A 19,972-nucleotide genomic window follows, 5' to 3' on the forward strand; every position below is an offset into this window, starting at 1 on the left:
AATATCAAACATGGCTACCTATACAACCAGGAAACCTAACTCTTAAGAAATTATTTACTTATGGTTGCCGTCCTCAATGAACTAATTAACTTTGCGGAATTTCTTATAACTTTAATTTAGATTTACAAATGATGGTATTATATATTATTATAGTATTTATAGAGACAACAATAATTGGTGACAGATTGCTACCACAATTATTTATTATTTCTTTAAAAGAAAGAATAACATTATTTAACATTTATCGTGTATTAGGACCACAGGTATGACTATTTTTCATGTAAAATATTAGATGGATTTCTCAAGAGAAAATAAATTTGTTAGAATAATCTTTTGGTGGTTGCTGTAAATGTAGAATATCTATCTAAAACACAACTATTTTCGACTCCGGAAATATTTGGTAACTAAAGAAAATCAGCCAAAAAAGTCATAACTTATCTTATTTAACATTTTTTGGCTGTTTTTTTTGTCTACATAACATTATCCTTTGAATTTCTCGTATTTTCTGTAACTGCCATAAAATAACTAACTAGAGTAGAATATAATTAAGTAGCTAATCAAAATCTGAACACATTATGTTAACCGTTAAGATGTTGATAAAAAATTTGTCAAATTATTTAATATTATTAATTATTATATTCATATAAAAATATTTTTACATAAATAATCACTATATAATTATTAACGATAAAAGCCAATGAGTTATAGCTCATATAGCATAGTTTCTCATACTCACTTAAGAGGTCGCGAGTTTGAATCTCCATATCTTTGATAAAAAAAAGTTATTAACGATGAAAAGTTAAAAAAATTGTTTGTATACAAGATTTCAAATTTAATATATATATATATATATATATATATATCCAAAACCCTAAATTTTTCGACTCAAAAATATATAATCATTAAACGAGTGCAACTAGATATCCTTTAAATATTATCTTTTATTCAATCTTTAGAAGAGAGAGAAAATAAAAAACAAGTAACTTTCTTGATTTTTTGAACAACTGATACGTGAAAATGAATATTCAAATTAATTAAATAATAATAAATTCTTAAAAAAACTGAATTTTAAAAGACAATAGTAATTTTTTGTAAAAATTTTAACAAATAAAAGTTGTGGTCAACTGTTTGTGGTCAATTAAGCTTATTGAATTGTTTCCCAAACTTCCACACATGCTCTCCAAATTTTCTCAGAAAGTGTTGCTATTTTTTCCATCAGAATCACAAAAATGAAACCAATTAGAGAGACCAAAAATTAAATAATAACAATAATAAGAAGAAGAAGAAGAAGAAAATAAAAAGAAGTGGATATGATATGCAGATGCATAATATTTGGTATAAATATCTCAATATGATAGGATTTTTTCAATTGTGATTTTTTCTTTGGATGCTTACATAGGATGTGATTTGCATGATTGCAATAAAGGTAGGAAAAAGTGAAGGAAAATAAACAAATATCAAATGGATTGGAAGGGATGGGAAGGCAATTTGAATGTGATAAGGTATGCAAAGCAACATAGAAAACGACATCAACCAATCTTATTTCTCACTCTCACCAACAATATTTTAATACACCATACAAAAAATAAATATTTTTGTACACCGAATTTCATACCCATTTATTATCTTTTAAACTTTGACTAAGTCTTTACTTTTAAGTTTTAACACATTAGGTTGCATATGCTTAATTAGTTTCTTTAAACATATAATAAAGTTTTTAATATGCAAATAGTGGCTACATGATATAAAATTAAATAAATAAAAGGGACCAGAATTTGGGCCACACTTTTGATAGAAAAATCTGGAAGTTAACGGCTCACATTGTTTCTGAAATTTTGTTAAGCAATGTTATATCATAGTTATTTGGAACTCAATCTTTTTCCCCAACATATTCTGAGAATCTTCCTTTTAGTCACAAAACTCCATCAAGTTGGTCTCACTCTTACATGTGAAGAGGTTGTTACTTGTTTCTGTTTCTGTTTCTGTCTCTGTCTCTCTCTCTCTCTCACTATATTTTTTTTTTTACCTTCCAATTTTGTTCCATGCCTGAAGGTGAAGGTGCAAGTGCAAGTAGCCCATGACTGCAGCAGCCACCATGTGTGTTGAGGAAGCTGAGCAAGTTGAGCATCATGATCATCAAGATATGGAGAATACTAAGAAGGAGGACATGATTCATAACAAAAAGTGGCCTTTGCATTGTGATAATCATAATCTCTTGATGGACACCACCTCTTCTTTTGCATCTTCCACTGCAAACTCACTCCCTGTCAGTACTTTCTTCTTTCTCTTCAACATTGCTTTGTTTTCATGCTTCACCATAAATATGGCTGTTTTTATTTCACTGATTTATTGAGGTTTAAATTCTTGTACTGTTTAATAACATTAATTTATTGGTTCATAATTGTAAAATTTCTTGAGACCTTGGATAAAGTACAATTTCAGAATTGGAAGATTAGATTCCTATTATATGAATTTCTGGTTTGGCACATTGTAGCTGGAAAGCATATGTGAGGAGACAGTGATTGCAGACAAGAAACAGAACGGTTCAAGCTTTGTCCCGGCTCTGCGCTCCGGCGAATGGTCTGATATCGGAGGCCGGCCTTACATGGAAGATACACACATATGCATTGGAGACATGGCAAAAAGATTTGGATATAATAACAACCTACTTTCTGAGGAAGCTGTTTCATTTTACGGTGTAAGCATGAATGAATGAATGAATGAATGAATGAATGTGCAAGTGCAGGCCTTTGAACTGAATTAATGGTTTGATTTCTTTGCAGGTATTTGATGGACATGGAGGGAAGAGCGCGGCTCAATTCGTGCGCGATCATCTGCCTAGGATCATTGCTGAGGATGCAGGCTTTCCTTTGGAACTTGAGAAGGTTGTTACAAAGTCTTTTTTGGACACTGATGCAGAGCTTAAAACATACTCTCTTGAATCTTGCCTCTCTTCTGGAACCACTGCACTCACTGCAATTATATTCGGAAGGTATATCTTGAAACCGCTCGTCCCAAAATTAATGGTTATATCTCTAACAGTAACTGCACTGCAGTGCCTAATCTTGATTCTTGAATCATAGGGATGAGTTTATCTGTTTGATGTGTTGCACAGGTCATTGCTTGTAGCCAATGCAGGGGACTGCAGGGCTGTGTTGTCACGCCATGGCGCGGCAATAGAAATGTCCAAGGATCACAGGCCTTACTGCATCAAAGAGAGAAAGCGAATCGAGTCCCTAGGTGGATTCATTGATGATGGCTACCTGAATGGTCAGTTGGGTGTTACTCGCGCTCTAGGCGACTGGCATCTTGAAGGAATGAAGGAAACAGGTGGAGGTGGTGGACCATTGAGTGCTGAGCCTGAACTCAAATTGATGACATTGACCAAAGAAGATGAATTCTTGATAATAGCAAGTGATGGAATTTGGGATGTTTTCCGGAGCCAAAATGCTGTGGATTTTGCTCGGAGGAGGCTTCAAGAACACAATGATGTGAAGCAATGTTGCAAGCAAATAGTAGAGGAAGCAATAAAGAGAGGAGCAACAGATAACTTAACGGTTGTGATGGTGTGTTTTCACTCAGATCCACCACCCCCTGTGGTTGTGGAAAGAGCAAGAGTTAGAAGAAGCATATCTGCTGAGGGACTGCATAACCTCAAATGCCTGCTACAAGGTTAGGTTAGAGATTATGTACATACACACACTTTCATCTAATATATATTTACAGCCAATGCTCAACACAAGAAGGTGACACTAGATACTGCAGCAACTCATTGATTTGGTTGTAACTTGCAAGAATAATGTGTGTAGCATTGTACTATTATTTTTCAGGTATTAAAAGCAGAAATGAATTTGTAAATAATTGTTTGATGCTATCTATAAGAGAAATGATTTGGAGCACTTCTTTTTGTGTATATCTTTCCTTTTATCTTATCCCATTTCTTATTACTCACTTTTAATAAAAAAAAATAAAAATTATTTATACAAACTATCTATATATGTTATTAACTTCTCATTGTAGATGGACCAACACATGATTTCTCTAGCAAGCTACATAAGCATCAATAGCCTCTCTTCTTTTTTCCATGTATCCTTCACCCTTCGCTTAATGGTTGCTCTTGGCACATCTTTGAAGTGTAGACTGTAGTGGTGGCTATGTCACTTTTTTTTTTTTTTTGGTTTGCGTGGCTATGTCACTTAACCATGCAAACATCTTTATTTGTGAGTTTTCCAAGATGCTGTAAACGTTTTTTCGTTGAAAATTGCATCTAACACACAGATTAACAAGTGCCTCACTGTAATTGGAAGAGGCTTCTTTGAGCCTTAATAACACATCAAGAGAATGTAGAAAGCGACATTCAGCGAGACAAATGATGCCAACACATTGCACGATCCATAAACGTGAGAAAATACATAGATATGCGGCTGAATTACCTTTCCGTTTAGGGAGCAAGAATAGACAGAGAAAAGTGATCTACCAGAAAGGGTGGAATTAGCTCACTAGAAACCAATGGTTGCTATACATTTGTTATGTTTTCACCATCAGCGTATATTTAATGGAAACCACCCGTTTAAACGTGGATGAGATATATGTCATGAACCTGTTACAATCCAATTTTTTAAATTAACAATAAGAGATCATTATCATGCATGATGGTCACAACATATCCAACCTTTTTGACCAGAATTGGAACTTTAAGTAGCTACATGATTAGGCTGAAATTACTATAGCGGTAACTTCAATGAAAAGTAAAAATTTTGGTATCTTGTATCCTATGTAAGCATTGACAATACAAATATGAGCCCACTCTTACAATTTTTACGATTTGAAGGAAAAGGGAAAAGTGTTAGTACTACAACACTAACAGAGTAATGATCCATTCAATATTAACTTCTTGTACAAATGATGCCCTCACCGGGAGTGTGTAAAAACATTTTCAGAGGGCAGGTATGATGGTCCCTACTATTACAAAATTAATGGCACAGATGCTTTACTCCAGTAGGAACCGATTCGCAAAGCAAAGCACATAAAATTTAGCTTTTATCACCTTGGTTATTTGATTTCCACATCACAGTGGAACAGCCTAATGCCCAAACTCCTAAGAAAAATAGCACAGGGTGATGTCAAAACTTTATAAAGAATCACATCATTTGTTGATGAAGATCTGCTGCCTGCTGTGCCAGTTCCACCATCATAGCTTCATCGAAGAACTTGCTAATGCTTACATCCTCGCTCATTCCCTGCAAAATTGGGTGCAAGAGCATGTTAAATTATTGGCAGCTGGCATAAATGCTCTTCTCCGAATACATAATAAATATTTGTCGTAACATTGATCTAACTTCCTTACTATTCTCGAATATATTATTTATTGGAAAAAATCTCACAAAAAAAAGCAGCAAATGCTCAGCTAGAACTACTTCAAAAGAAGCATGGAATGAATAGTGAGGAAATAAATAAATAGAAGCATAGTAAAATTTATGGTAGTTAATGACTGAAGATCCAGGAGGAAAGGCTATACCTTTCTACGCCTTGTTTTCACCATAAACTCACGAGCAAGATGTTGAATTGGTGCTGGTTCAAGTGGACGCAAAACAATGCTTTTGTCCAGAGGATCTCCAGGAACAATAGCCCAGTGATCAAAAACAGAGAGGCAAAATGCTTGACCTTGAGTGTGATATCTCAGGTCTGTCTCGAAACCAAAAGATTCAATCACGGGCAAGAAAGCCTGCATAGTGAGGAACAAAATAAGTAAAACAGATTGATGGTGCACTAACAAATTCAGGCTTACTCAAGTTATCCTTATCATGGGAGCAACCTAAGAACAAGAAGCAACGCCAACTAAATCAGGTTACAGAGAAAAAGTTAACCCACCAACCTTAACAATATAAGCTGGGGTGCCTGGTTGAGGAACATCAGCAGTAACATGTCCACGCCTACGAGATAACACAGTGTAGATTGCAGATACACAATCTATTGGTGTTTGAATCTGATGGAAAGGTCCAAAAAAAGAATACCATCCAAGCATCAGTAAAATGGTAACATGACTGTTCTTAATAATCTATTTAAAAGAAATGCAAAAGCAAGTATTGTTTTAATGACTTTCATGAAACTATTATTCGAGCCTTGTTTTATTAGGGCATCATGTAAGCATAAGACATGAAAATCAACTTACTACTAGCTTGAATGCACAGCCTTCACAAATAATATGACCATGGGTTAGTCAGAGAGACAAAACCAGATAATTATTACATTCAATTACATTTGATATGCAGCCATCATTATAAGCTAAAAATAACAAGAATGTACCTCCACATAATATACTGGTTCCATAAGCCTAGGGGTAGCCATAAGGAAGGAAGAATAGGCCACTCGTCGTGCTGTTGGAATTAACTGGCCAGATCCCCTATGAAGTGGCTCAGGAGCAATTCTTGCATCAACAATCTTGAATTTAACATTTCTGATGGGTTCATCACACAGAGGTCCCTCTCGTGCACCCCACTGAAATCTGCTCCCAAAATATATATATATAGAACCTCATATCAATTTGCAATCAATTAATTAATCACTGAATAGCAATATAGTTCAATGCATTTATTTACCCCTGAACAATGGAATCCTTGACAGCATTCAGCAGGCTCTTGTCAACTTCAGTTGGAAGAGTGTCATCTAACAGAATATTGGGGCCCTGCATTATATTTGCACATATGACACAAAAGTTCAGAGACGGAACCATAAAAATAAAAGAGCAGAGCAAGTCAATTTACCTGCTTATCAGGGCCAAACGCCCAGATTGACCGTGCAGCAAGGAGATCCCAATCATACTTAGTCTGAAAGAATTCACCTAGTTTTTTCCGATTCCAGTCAGCACTAACAACACCATTCTCTATGTCCTCAGCAAGACCTCTTTCTAGTGGTTCAGCAATCTAAAGAAAAACCAAAAGTGAACAATAAATCAGCCCAGGAAAAAAGTACTCATGAAAACCATACACCATACGTTCTTGAAAATGCTTACACAACAAGTTTAGGAGATAGGTGCCTACCATAGTTATTTTGTTCTTCTTATTTGGTGTCTCGGCAAAACATTTCATTGAAGACGACTCGACAACAGTTTCACAGAATGATACAACAGGATCTGCCACCTATAGAAAAGCAAAGCAAAGTATAACTTTGAGTCAACAAATAGGAGGCACATTAATGATAGAAAAATTGAGTAGGGGTGAACAAATAGATTACCTTGACTTCCACTTCAGAATAAAGCTCCCTGAGGTCCTTCATGATTGAATCCAAGTACAGCTCACCAGTCCCTAGTATAGTGTGCTCCCCAGACTCCTCCACTTTAGTAATGGCTAGAGGATAACTTTTGCTGATTTTCCTGAGGCCCTCTACCATTTTCGGCAACTCACTTGGATTTAAAGGCTCCGTAGCTGTTTTAACCACTGACAGAGTATTGAACTGAAGAGGCCGGAATATATATACATCCTCATCATAATCTACATTACAAAGAGTGGCAGTTTTCATGATTGAAGCATCCACGCCTTCAATTAAGACCCAAGACCCAGGAGGAGCCTCAGCAATTGGCATCCTATCTCGAGCTTGATACACCCACAACTTTGTTACCTCTTTCACGGTCATGTCCTCCTCATCATCCGGTGAGTATCCTTCTCCTAGAACACGTACAGTTTGTCCTGTCTGTATCTTGCCACTATAAACTCTACCAAAAGCATCAAACACACTGCAATCAGATTTGGGGTACAATTTGGTTACATTAACCATCAGGGGCCCAGAAGAATCACAATGTGCCATGGATTTATAAATGATCGAGTCTTTAGGCCCAGTATATATATGATCAACTTTTTTAATTGCAGCATCTTTTGGTGAAGGAATATGCTGAACAAGCATATCAGTAAAACCAGAAGCTGAACCAAAGACTGTCTTACAAGCCAGCCTTAACAAAGGTTTAACATTTAATCTATAGGCTGCATTACTTAGTTTAACTCCAAGTTCTGCCAGGGTTGTCTCTACACTCTTTTTATGTTCTCCAATCACTTGGCTATAAATCTTGTAAAGTGGTTCCAGTACAAACTCAACAAAAGATCGTTCACCTCCACTGGCAGGGGGTTTCTTTTTAAAGGTTCTGGTATCTGGATGAAAATAGTAGTCTCCCCAAAGGCGAGAAGCAAATTTATTAGCTTCCAGAGGAATTCCATGCACCTTCCCGTACAGTTTAGCAAATGATTGCAATGTAAATGACCATCCAGCAGTGCCACTTGCAAAACAAACGTTCCCAGCAACTGGATCAATAACTTGGACATCCCCAGCAATAGAAGATGCAGCAGATATGTGACTATTGATTACTTCCAGTGTATGCCTTAGTTTATGGTAAGCATCTTTTGGGGGTAATTTAAGCTCAGTTATGAGCCTGTCAACCTAAAATCAAAATCCTTTCTCAAATAAGAATTAAATGGGACATGAAAAGGATTTAAAGTTGCAATCAAGACTACAGAAAGTTCGTTTACCTTATTGATTACAACAACTATAGGCAGCCGCTCCTGGATTGCATGGCGTATTGCCCTCTCAGTGTTTACCTACAAATCACAAGAAACTAAATCCTCAAAATCTTACAGTCATTGTCATTGTAACTAGAACTATCCCTAACAAGGCCTAGTCATAATCTAACTAGCAGTTCGCAGCTACACTTTTGAAAACAAATCACTTATGTAAAGCTTAAATACCCGAAACCAACCAATTCCGGAATTTCAAGTTATCGACACTATAATTTAATATTTTCTTTTAAATCCAAAAATCAAGCTCACTACAGCTATAATGACAATGACAATATCATTAGATAAGAACACTTTACCATGACTCCTTCAGCAGCATCGACGATCAAAACGGCACCATCAGCGAGCCTCAAAGCCGCAGTCATCTCATCAGAGAAATTAACATGGCCAGGAGTGTCCATAATATTACACAAAAACGACTTGGCATTACTATCCTCAAGCACGAGCGACATTGGAACGGCCTTAATTGAAATCCTTCTCTCCTGTTCATCTTTCCTGGTATCAGTGTACCTCATATGCTTCTCACTCTGGTCATCAAACGTGGCCATACGGTGGGTCTGCTCAACAAGCATGTCCATGAACACCGTCTTACCATGCTGAAGGTGCCCGATAAGCGCCACGTTCCTCACAAGCGCAGGGTTCGACATCAACCCTAACAGAAACTGCGGAGCCACGTAGGTTGAAGAGTCCTTCACGCCAACCTCGAAGTCCTTCTTCTTTACTTGCTTGATGATTGACTGTTCCAGAGACTGCTCATCTTCGTCCATGACTAGGGTTTCCACGTCTTCGCCGTAAACCTCCTCGGCGGTGGGGTAGTACTTCTTGTCCTCCGCCAGGACCACCTGGTTGTCCATCATCTCCACGTCGTCGTTCCCTGAGGTCGTGATCCAGCCGTTCGGATGGGCCTCGCCATCGGATGTAGCGCCGTCTTCGGCGGAACGGTGGCGTCGGTCACCTTGGTCTTCCTCATCCTCTTCGTCGTCGTCGTCAATGTCTCTGTCGGATTCTCGGTCGGACTCGATTTCGGGCCCGATGTAGTTGCCAAACTCGTCGTATAAGCTATCGTCCATGTTCGAGTGTTACTGTATTGAGTGAATCTGGGAACAGAAGAGAGAATGATGTTCAGTGAGCTTCACCGTCGTTTCAAAGAGTGGAGGGGTTTTTGGACATGTTTACTGCTTTAGCCGTTTAGGGTTCAAAACCAGCAACCACAAGGGGGAACACGATAATTCTAGTTTTTTTTTTTTGGTTATTGGGCCTAATTCAATCTTGGCCCAATGATAACGACCTATAGCAAGCCCAAAATGAACCTCGTACATTACATTCTTCTTATATTAGAAGACTCTCATTCCTTTTATGCAATTTACTTTGTTAAATTAGTCATATTTTCAGTAGAGTGAGTTAAGTATCATCTCTCAGTTGAAATTATTAGAACCAAAAAAAAAATATTTTTTTTTAAACCATAATAGAAAAAGAGACGAAAAGAATTAAGAAATGTATTGAACATTTTTGTGATTTTTATTCTAATATTTTATTTCTATCATTAGATTGAATTGAATATAATAAACGCTTGCTTTCTTTGATTGTATTAAATGTTTGAAAGTGAATTTATTATTCTTTTTCAAGCACAATTTTATTGATTATTACTTCGCCGAACTTTCAAGATTTACAAGCTTACCAAACTCATTTATTTGCTAATTGCTTTAAGATGAAGAAGATCAGATGAGAATGGTAGTATTCATCAATTTTCAAACCCTACAATTGGGTTTCTTTCTTTAGTCAATTTCTTTAATATCAAATTCTCTCTCTCTATATGCGAAAACGAGTGTTTAGCAATTTAAGATTGATGAAGAATCATCTTTAAACACGGTTGTATTAGTGTTTAAACTATTGTAATATGAATTTATGCCTAAAATATATCCGTTTGCAGTTATAATTAGAGAATTATTCATGATCATATATGTCTCCGTATTGCTCACAATTTACTATATATATACTTAACTTAGAAGGCAACAAAAAATTTCCCATCAGTCCATGGTTTGAGTTCAGAGAAAACTTCATTATCTGATTTGTATTACTTGTGCTAGAATTTATGTTAAGATTAAAAGGCTCTCGTTTTATTTATATATAAGATCTTATAAGCTTGTACACACACCACATGTACATACGTACATGATACATGATACATGGTAACTACTGATAGGTGAGTAGTGACTACAGATAATGGAAGGAAATGAAAGGGCTCAACAACAGAATAATCAAGCTCCAAGCTCAATGGGGGCCATGGCCATGATGAGGATGAGGCTGATGTGGACCAGGTGGAGGTGACGCCCCTACTGCTGGAGGACCACCAGGAGGAGGAGGAGATGGTTGTGCATGTGGCGGTGGAGCAGGCCCAGGATGTGGAGGTCCCGGCGGCCCTGGAGGGTGGTGGTGAGGGCCTGGGCCTCCTGGTCCTGACGGAGGAGGATTGTGCATTATGCCTGCTTAGTAGTGCTTAATCACTCCTTAATTTACTTCTCAACTATGTATATACACAAATGTATACATGTATATATAGGGGACAAAAGACCTATGTAGATCTATATGTTCATCTACTAGTCAATTGCTGTGTTACTTTTCGTGGCCTGGTAGTTGCATGAAATATGCCGACATATTACAATTTTTGGTTGTTCATGACATCCTTTAATCTGATAAATTTAAACTCTATTTAAAAGTTTATTGTATGTTGACCACTAAATTACTATGTACATAAAATAGAATTTAAATCTTCATTATTTACTTAAGCAGATGAGTGACCTGATCATTTAACCTAGAGCTGCACACGGATTGGATTGGATCGGATATAGTCTAAAATTCTATCCGATCCGCACTACACTCATCGGATCGGATCGGATACGATATCCGCATTTTTTCAGGCCGGACTTGCAGATCGGATCAGATACTATCGGGTATATTCGCATAATTAAAAAAAAAAAAAACTATTTTAAAATTTTTGTTTGGCTGTTTTTAAAAAAAAAATATCTAGAAAATTCATTTTTTACCTATTTAAGCTTATTTACTCCTAAAATATTATCAATAAAAGTTCTTTTGAATAACAACACAGAATAATAACACAAGATTTAAGTTTAATTATTCTAAGTTGAAGTACAACATGAAAAATTAAAAACAAGATATCATAAAATTTAAAAAATAATACAATAAAATTCATATCACATTAGGATTTATTTTCTTAAACTATGCTATTTATATGAGATGTGCGGATATGTGGATTTGCGGATCGGAATCGCGGATATCACTGACAAATCCGCGATCTGATCCGATAGTTCTGCGAATCGGATAATATCCACAAAATTCGGATCAGATGCGGATAATTACCGCGAATATGCGGATATTATCTGATGCATGTGCAACTCTAATTTAACCAACCTACGTTGGTTTGACGACATATTACATATTAGCCAACATTCTCCATGGGCCAAACTTGGGCTTAACAATTCCATTGTTCACAAACACCCAAGTAGCTATTTGGGTTTTCCTTTAATGGGTTTGGAAGAAAACTTATATTACCGACCAAAAAAAAAAGAAGAAAACTTATATTTAAATGGGTTTATGATCACGACAAAACAAATATGTTTATGATTCCACCGTACTCATCATTGAAGAATTAGCATAAGAATATGTAGAACTGTAGAAATAAATTTGTAAAACGACGGATGAATTAGATTGCGTTTACTGAATATAAAGAAAACGTAACAAAAAAATTATTCGTTAACCGTAAAAGAAACAATATAAAAAAAGAAACGGACGAAAGTTTATAGTCAATGGTTCATATTTCACGCAAAGTAAGTACACTTATTGTATTTACTCTTCAAATGACTTATATTCTCACTAAGGTAACATGAGTCAAATAACGTGTAAATTAAAAATTAAAAACCTTTTAATTTAATATAAAAATTTAATAAACTAATTTCACTCGTAAAATCTAGAAGCACACATTTACTCTAATCCAACCACTCCTAGAATCCTAATACAGAAGAAAACAAAAAGCAGAGGAGAATGTTAATTGGTATGAGCTGTTATGGATTCGATTTTGTGATTCTCTCCATACTGTCTTCTGCTAAATGTCACACAGGCATTCGGCTTATTTATTTTCCTACTTCGATTTTTTGTTTCAAGCCAAACATAGTCAAAATTAAAACATATCATCCGTTACTTAATTATTACTAAAACTGGCTAGGTTGATTCCTTCTTGGTTTTGGTTGGAACAAAAATTTCAATTTATTTTCGTTTTTTCCTCTCTTTTTGTTCTATTGTAACTTGTAAGTTTGTTACCAACAATTTTGTTTTCTTCTCATTTATATTTATTTCTTATCATGTACCCATGATTAACATGTCAATAGGCAAATCGAAATCAATTTCATCCATAAATTATGTGTGGACAAGGCACAAGATACAGCCATACAGGGAGCTAAAATGCACCCTTTAAGGAAAATAACTACATAAATAATTCTATACTCGAACCCAAAAATAGCTACAAACAATTTAAATGAATTAAACATGCAATAACAATAAAAAAAACAAAATAAAACAAATATATTAGATGATAATTTAGTCAAATTTATTAAATTACATAATAATTTTTAAATATTAACTTTATATAAAAATAACTGTAATTAAATTTTTACTCATAAAAAATTAATTATAAAAATATATTTATATATAAAAAATAAGTTAAATAATATATAATAATTAATTATAGTGGTTAAATTTTTGTGTACATAATATTTTTGTAAAATAATAAAATAATGGACAAATATATGCATAATACATAATAATTATACAGAAGAAAAAGAAAATACATTGAAGGAAGGAGAGAGGAGACAGGGCATGTAGAATGTTTCATGTGGAGGTAGCCTGAAATGTAAGGAAGGAAGAAGGTTGGGGGAAATGATTGAAAGAAAAGGGGGAGTTTCATTCTCAAAGTTGGTCAGCTTTCCATTTTGATGAGTTATGAGAGAAGCAGCAGCATAAGATAAGAATTAAAAGAAAGAAGCAGCATAAAGCATAAGCAACCATTCACGTCTCAAATTAAATCTGTGACACACACTTTTCTCTCCTCTTCTCTTCTCTTATTTTCTTCGACGTCATCAGTCATCACATGGGTTCCGCCACCAGTAGACTAGAGGGTTCTCGCCCTCCCACGCCGAGGCTCAACCGCAACAACACACGCTTCAGCCTCTCCTCTCTTCTCTGCGGTGCTTCCACCTCTCGCTCCACCTATCAGGTATCCCCTTTTTCTATTCTTTTTTTTTTATTAAATACCTTTTTCCTTTTTTCTCAATTCAAAAATTCGAATTTTTTTTTCTCGCATCTTGGATCCATCCCCTTTCAGACCATTGCCACCGTAACAAAACCATTTCTATCAACGTCTTTTTGAATCTGGTAGCTCTTTTTTAGTTCATGTGTATAAGTCATGTCCAAGCGCAGCTTTTTCTGGAAAGGCGAATCGATTGAGCGTTACTTATTCATAGTTCAATTTTCACTTTTGTTTCAATTGATTATGTGAGATCGTTTCAATACATGGATATGTACCTATATGAATGTCATCAACGTGTTCATATTCTGTTGGTTTTAGTGATTATCTTAATTGTTGGATTATGTAGAATCTTGCAGCTTCACAAATGGTTGATATAACTTGTGTTATTGTCTCTGCTTGTTATAGATAACAATTAGGAATTTCTCTCCAAATATTGACAATTAGTGTGACTCTGTTACTTTCTGTTGATTTCAGGAATGGTCTATGCTTTTTTGCTGCTATTAATTTACATCTACATTGGGATGTGTTTTTATCATATTTTTTCTTATATTAGCTTGCTGTTGATATCCTGACATGAACTTTTATGCCTAACCCACCATAATTGTTCTCGTCGTGCAACAATACAGGGATGGCTTTTACATAGATACTCAGCAAATAACTAATACTGGAAGTGACCTTCTTATATTGTTTTTATATAGATGGAAGAACATCCATCTGAACTTCAGGTAGATTTAGCAACAGAACCTGATGGTGGAACTCAGGATATCACTGAGGAATCATCTTTATCCTGTACAGAAGCTAGAATCAGCTGCAGCCACCATGCTGAAGCCGCTACCTCATCCAATACAAGAACTGAGTCTCATCAGTATATTGGTGTTGAAGGTTCTTCCATAAATGTTGCAGCAAGTAGTCAGAGGAAGTGCTTGTCTGAATGTAAGGAGCTAGTCCCTCCTCATCAGGTAAGTGCTGGTCATAGTGGTAATGAATCATATAGGGATAGTAGCAATACAGCTAGTACTTCTTTTGTAGATCAACAATCTTCAGATCCAGTCTCTGTAAATGTTTCTGCTAACAAAGATGGAGTCAATAATGTTGATGATCCAGTGGTTAGTGGTGTATCTCAAATCTCACATGAGACCGTGCATCCATGGAGTTCGAGCCCTCGGGAGAATGGATATTTTAGTTCTGGGGAAATTTCTGTTGAGAATGATGCATTAATGGCTACCCAAAGTCCTTCTTCGGATCCTGTTTCTCAAGTTTCCAATTTACCGGCACCTTCTCCTATGCCCGAAGATGAACCTCACAGAGAGGCAATACCTTCAGGTTTAGGTATTCTTGTGTCTAATCGGGAAAGAGTGCAGGGAAATGATAGTGTGCTTCAAGTTGATGTTGTCACAATATCCTCCAACATCTTGTCTGGCAGCACTGCTGATGCCAATGATCATGATACCGGAAGGAGTGGTAGAAGAATATTTTGGGATGCTTTTTCACGGCGTAGTTCTAGAAGGCTTGGCGACTCTCAAACAATTGTCTTCTCTGCTGGCGGTGCCGATGATCCTAGATCTCAAGATAGATGGCTTGTTGATCTTGGTGGGGATTTCTCCAACGATGGGTTTGGAGGTGCTTCTTCTGGATATGTAGGCAGTAGAATTCACAGATTTAATGAAAGAATGCGGCACTCAAGATCCGAGGTGATTTTGAATATTTGTACTATAGAACGTCTCATATTGCTTATGTGACCTAGTTGCATCTTGCATGTGATAACTAGGTTTGTGATCCCTTTTATCTAACTTAAGCTGTTCTCTCTATTTTTATAGATCTGGGAAAGGCTTCGAGGTGGCCTTGATGATTTTGGTCGTTTGAATTCTTCATGTCCATCAGGACTTCATGCAGATGGTATGTGCTCATGTGAGTCTTTACCAACAGCTGAAGAATCTAGCACTCGAGCAAGTATTTCAAGAATTGTCATGCTGGCTGAAGCACTGTTTGAGGTTCAAGCCTTTACTGAACTCATTCATTTGTTTTTTCTTTGATTTAATTTGTCTTGGCCTTCTATCATTGTCATATGTTCTTATTGGTTTATCAAATGGTTATCTAAACAAGAACATAATTTCCAAATAAGCTTGTTTCCAGTTTCTTAGAGTCATGTACTCTTGTTTATGATAAATTAGATTATTTGACTATGTGGACCAAGACCTATTTAACTAGAACCATATTTTTTGCCTCATCAGGTTTTAGATGAAATCCATCGGCAACCTGTATCGCTTTCCCTATCCATGGTTTCTCTCCCCGCACCTGAATCAGTTGTCGACTCTTTTCCTCTTAAGTCTCACAAAAAGGTCGATGCAGCTGACGGTGGCAGTGATGCTGAACAGTAAGTCTCTTTTAACTCCAATTAGCTTTAGCCAAAATGTTATTAAGCAGGTCTATGTGTTCTTAATGTGGTTATACTTATGCTTACTAATCATTTTGGCAGATGTTACATATGTTTGGCGGAGTATGAAGAAGGGGACCAAATAAGAGTTCTTCCTTGCAACCATGAGTATCACATGTCGTGCGTTGATAAGTGGCTTAAAGAAATACATGGGTATGGTCATTACAACCAAAAACTCATCATTCTTCCTTATTTCATTCTTCCTCGTTCGTTTTGTAACCAACAACCAATTTTCTTTTTCTGCTTCATCCTTTTACAGCGTATGCCCTCTTTGTCGTGGCAATGTTTGTGGAGGGTTCACGGAGTCTTCTGCCAACTCAGTGCCATCTCATTGATATTGTTGTACATATGATGTAAATATATAAATGACATGTATAAAATAGCCATTTAGATTACCTATCTATTCTGGCAAAATAATGAGATATTTTTGTATTCCAATTTTGTGATATTCCTTCCCCCAATTACATTTTCATATTGTATATTGCCTTGTCTGTGAAATTGTGTTATTATTCTTATTTGAGTTTTGCCTAACAGGTGTGGCATAAATTTGTTAGCAGCAAACTCTATTGATATCAAGAAAATAAGATTATTGATAATTAAAGCAGTAATTACAGGTCTTTTTATGCATGCTTGACATAACAATACTTAATACTCTAGAGGAAGCTGATCCAGATCACAGCTTAGTTCCACTTGGTCTGAGAGTAACCCTGAGAAAATGGATTGATGTAACTGCTGCGAATTGAATTCGGATGCATGTTTTCGTCATTGCCAAACGTTGTCCACCGATTTGAGTTGCTGCTGTGTTTCTCTCTCGCAATGTTGCGCATGTTCTCCATTTCTCCCACATGTTCCTTGAATTCTTTCTTCACCACATCCAGCACAACGTCGCCGTATCGGTCACACCATGATCTTCAATACAAACAAGAAAAGGACGAAACTGTAAGATACACAAAATCTGGAATAACATCAAAAGTTGAACTGAACTGAAATGTTGACTCACTTGGGAAAGTAATTTTTCAACTCAGCCTTGTCCACTGGTATTTTGGTAGAGATTGCTTCAATCTGATCATTCCTGTTTTCACACAACAAATGTAAGCAACAGTTACTTAGAAAGAAGGAGAGAGAATGTTATTATAGTATACTAACGTGAATCTAAGATTTGGGTTTGTGGTGCTGAGTTCTGTCTGGATTCTAGAGAGCTCCTTCTTGATCTTGTCTCCCAAAACCTATTGAGAAAGAGTGCACATAAAAGTATATTAGTATGCATCAAAACCAGCTGAATGTTTTGAATACACAGATCCCAACCTTGTCTATGAAGAAATCAGATGGGGAACCATCAGCATGCAACTTCTTCTTGATCAACTTGGTGTCTGGTCCCTCCCCAAGATGTTGACAAGCCTCTCTCTCATTCTCATCATCTAACTCACTTCTCTTCCATTTCTTAAACCCCTCAAACCCCCATTGCTTCTTCACTGATTTCCCTGTTATCTGATCTGCTTCACCACCACCATGTCCCTCTTTTGGCTCCCTTTGGAACAAAGTAACAAACGGCTTTCTCTTCAACTTCTCTGGAGGCCCACTTTCCTCCATGAGAATTGAACTACCCTTGGATGGATGTGAGGGTAATTCAAAGACGCTTTTCTCCATGCCATTCTTGCCATATTTGTGAGAAGATCCAAACCCGAAAACAGAGGCTGCTCCTTTAATGTGCTTCCTAGCTGATTTATTCTTCGAACTCACGGAGCTGTCTTTGTCCTTGTCATCTCTTAAGTCAATGACCGACCACTCTTCTTCTGAAGTCGTCTCTTTGGGGTCCTCCTTCTCCTTAGGCCTTGCCGCAATGACATCTGTAGCTTCAATATGAGCCCCTTGAACCGCCAATCTCTGCAGCAAAGGCCTCTTTGAAGAATGGTATTCTTCTTCAGAAATGCATTTGGCATAAAGCAGCTCCTGCTAACACACAATACATGAAACAAAACAAGAGAGGAAGAAGATAGAGTTATGCAGTAAAATAAAAGAAGTACCTGTAGAAAGAGCAACTTGTCTCTCAAAATAAGTGGGTGTTCTTGTTGAGGGGGAGAAGCAATGAGGGTGTCAAGCAAGTTAGTTCTGAAAGCAGTGACCTCAGATTGAGCGAGAATTCCTTCAGAGTGAAGGGCCATGAGGTTGAGAACCTGATGGAAAGAGTCCTGCTGCCATTTGAGGTTATCGGATTGGAGCTTGGAGAGGTTGTGTTCGGAGGCCGGGAGAGAGCGTTTCTTGAAGCTGAAAGGAAGAATGGATTTACAGAGTGTGGCAATGGAGTCTTGGAGTGTGGAATAGTACTTGGGTGTGTAGTGATATGAAGAGTACACCATTTTTTCCCTTCCTTCTTCACCACTAAAAATGCTAAAATGAATGAATGCCTTTGTGAAATTCTTGTCTGAATCTACAATTTGAATGTTTTACAGCTTATAAGAAACGGTCACTTAATTGCTCAAACTAGCCGTTATCTACATTTACATCTCTCATGTTCCACATTCAGACACACTATTTTTAAGTTTGAACTAAAATAAAATGATCCACTCAATACAAATGTTAAAACTAATAATAAAAATTCTAATCAAATTTAAATATAATATTAATATCCTTTAACTATACTAAACTGTTTTAATAGAAAAATTTTATTACTAATACTAAATAAAAATATTTTGCCATATTTTAGAAAAGAAGACAATATAAAAAAGATAAATAAAGTACTCATGTTGTACTCCACTATGAAACATATTCAAGCGTAAACTACTGAAATTGTGCTGCATTCTTTTGAAATGTTGTTAAAAATAACTTCATTTTTTATAACAAAAATATCCTCAAAATATTATGAAACATAATAATAATATCTAATATTAAATAGATATTTTTTAAAAATAATTTAAAAAATATTTTTTATTTTAACTTTTTATAAATATTATTAAAAAATAAGACAATTTTATGGTTAAAAAGTAAAAATTGATTATTTTCTATTTGTGACTTTTTTTTTGTTAAAAAAATTTTAATCAACTTTATTAATTTAAAAGGTCATTTTTATAAATAAAAGTATTACAAGAATACACGATTAATTCATTTTACAAAATACAAGAACTTTACAAAATACAAGAACTTTAACAATACGCAAAACAAATAATTTAAAGATGATTTATACATTTAAAAAAAATTATTCAAAAAATTTATGACTAATCAAAAGTTCAATTCATAGAACCCTTTTAAAATTAAAAAAAATGCATTTTCGTTTTGGATTTTCTAATGTGCAGTCCTGAGGTAATAACTATGATAATAATAGAGACAAAGTGAAGTTTTAATCAGAAAAAGGAGATAAAGGAAACTTTTGGGGTTTTGATTCCATCTTCCACTATTCCACTTAAACATGCATATCATAGGCGCATGCATGATTTTTGCTTAACAAAAAATTAATCCTAGTGGTACAGAAATAAAGCTCTCTTATAAAATTTTTACCATTTAAATTTTTGATAATATTAAATACATAAATAAAGAGTTAATCTTTAAATTAATTTTATTAGTAATTTAATTTTACCAAAGAGTCAACAGCAAAATCAAACATCACAACCTCGATCTAAAACTGGTAATCCCACTATTCAATACTAAAAATTCAATAAAGGT

The 19,972-nt window shown here is 35.7% G+C and overlaps 4 protein-coding genes across 5 annotated transcripts; 2 read left to right on the plus strand and 2 right to left on the minus strand.

Annotated features, from left to right (window-relative positions):
- Window positions 1-1,733: 1,733 nt before the first annotated feature.
- Window positions 1,734-3,899, plus strand: LOC107640753 (putative protein phosphatase 2C 27). 2 transcript variants are annotated; one of them, XM_016344254.3, is made up of 5 exons: window positions 1,734-1,956; window positions 2,053-2,266; window positions 2,495-2,698; window positions 2,784-2,992; window positions 3,116-3,899. In XM_016344254.3, exons 2-5 carry the CDS (start codon window positions 2,078-2,080, stop codon window positions 3,675-3,677), a joined length of 1,164 nt encoding a protein of 387 aa, XP_016199740.1. In that variant the 5' UTR covers window positions 1,734-1,956; window positions 2,053-2,077; the 3' UTR covers window positions 3,678-3,899. The 2 variants fall into 2 exon arrangements, with proteins under 2 accessions (XP_016199740.1, XP_088358331.1); XM_088502205.1 differs by lacking the exon at window positions 1,734-1,956 and having other exon boundaries at window positions 1,963-2,266.
- An 838-nt stretch (window positions 3,900-4,737) lies between these two features.
- LOC107640763 (110 kDa U5 small nuclear ribonucleoprotein component CLO) lies at window positions 4,738-9,773 on the minus strand. The gene is made up of 10 exons (XM_016344265.3): window positions 8,861-9,773; window positions 8,517-8,585; window positions 7,234-8,427; window positions 7,041-7,139; window positions 6,765-6,923; window positions 6,600-6,685; window positions 6,307-6,505; window positions 5,876-5,986; window positions 5,519-5,725; window positions 4,738-5,240 (listed from the first exon to the last, which is right to left on the minus strand). Exons 1-10 carry the CDS (start codon window positions 9,629-9,631, stop codon window positions 5,142-5,144), a joined length of 2,994 nt encoding a protein of 997 aa, XP_016199751.1. The 5' UTR covers window positions 9,632-9,773; the 3' UTR covers window positions 4,738-5,141.
- Window positions 9,774-13,403: 3,630 nt separating this feature from the next.
- On the plus strand, window positions 13,404-16,813 carry LOC107640770 (uncharacterized). The gene is made up of 6 exons (XM_016344272.3): window positions 13,404-13,848; window positions 14,580-15,572; window positions 15,699-15,872; window positions 16,113-16,255; window positions 16,358-16,468; window positions 16,575-16,813. The coding sequence occupies exons 1-6, from the start codon at window positions 13,723-13,725 to the stop codon at window positions 16,648-16,650; spliced, it is 1,623 nt and encodes a 540-aa protein (XP_016199758.1). The 5' UTR covers window positions 13,404-13,722; the 3' UTR covers window positions 16,651-16,813.
- On the minus strand, window positions 16,712-18,750 carry LOC107640777 (uncharacterized). Its single transcript, XM_016344278.3, has 5 exons — window positions 18,340-18,750; window positions 17,621-18,265; window positions 17,462-17,541; window positions 17,316-17,387; window positions 16,712-17,224 (listed from the first exon to the last, which is right to left on the minus strand). Exons 1-5 carry the CDS (start codon window positions 18,670-18,672, stop codon window positions 16,996-16,998), a joined length of 1,359 nt encoding a protein of 452 aa, XP_016199764.1. The 5' UTR covers window positions 18,673-18,750; the 3' UTR covers window positions 16,712-16,995.
- Window positions 18,751-19,972: the final 1,222 nt, after the last annotated feature.

This window comes from Arachis ipaensis, chromosome B1 (genome assembly GCF_059453495.1).
Source record: "Arachis ipaensis isolate K30076 ecotype BB chromosome B1, ASM5945349v1, whole genome shotgun sequence".
NCBI lineage: Eukaryota > Viridiplantae > Streptophyta > Magnoliopsida > Fabales > Fabaceae > Arachis > Arachis ipaensis.

Excerpts from the sequence above, each read along its gene's own strand:
- LOC107640770 (XM_016344272.3), top strand. The coding sequence starts at position 13,723 with ATGGGTTCCGCCACCAGTAGACTAGAGGGTTCTCGCCCTCCCACGCCG. Across the intron at positions 13,849-14,579 it reads CCTCTCGCTCCACCTATCAG|ATGGAAGAACATCCATCTGA; the intron begins GTATCCCCTTTT and ends GTTTTTATATAG. Across the intron at positions 15,573-15,698 it reads TGCGGCACTCAAGATCCGAG|ATCTGGGAAAGGCTTCGAGG; the intron begins GTGATTTTGAAT and ends CTATTTTTATAG.
- LOC107640753 (XM_016344254.3), top strand. The coding sequence starts at position 2,078 with ATGACTGCAGCAGCCACCATGTGTGTTGAGGAAGCTGAGCAAGTTGAG. Across the intron at positions 2,267-2,494 it reads CCACTGCAAACTCACTCCCT|CTGGAAAGCATATGTGAGGA; the intron begins GTCAGTACTTTC and ends GGCACATTGTAG. Across the intron at positions 2,993-3,115 it reads ACTGCAATTATATTCGGAAG|GTCATTGCTTGTAGCCAATG; the intron begins GTATATCTTGAA and ends TGTGTTGCACAG.
- LOC107640777 (XM_016344278.3), bottom strand. The coding sequence starts at position 18,672 with ATGGTGTACTCTTCATATCACTACACACCCAAGTACTATTCCACACTC. Across the intron at positions 17,388-17,461 it reads AACCCAAATCTTAGATTCAC|GAATGATCAGATTGAAGCAA; the intron begins GTTAGTATACTA and ends GTGTGAAAACAG. Across the intron at positions 17,225-17,315 it reads TTGAAAAATTACTTTCCCAA|ATCATGGTGTGACCGATACG; the intron begins GTGAGTCAACAT and ends TTTGTATTGAAG.
- LOC107640763 (XM_016344265.3), bottom strand. The coding sequence starts at position 9,631 with ATGGACGATAGCTTATACGACGAGTTTGGCAACTACATCGGGCCCGAA. Across the intron at positions 8,428-8,516 it reads TAGTTGTTGTAATCAATAAG|GTTGACAGGCTCATAACTGA; the intron begins GTAAACGAACTT and ends TTTTGATTTTAG. Across the intron at positions 6,506-6,599 it reads AAGGATTCCATTGTTCAGGG|ATTTCAGTGGGGTGCACGAG; the intron begins GTAAATAAATGC and ends TTTTGGGAGCAG.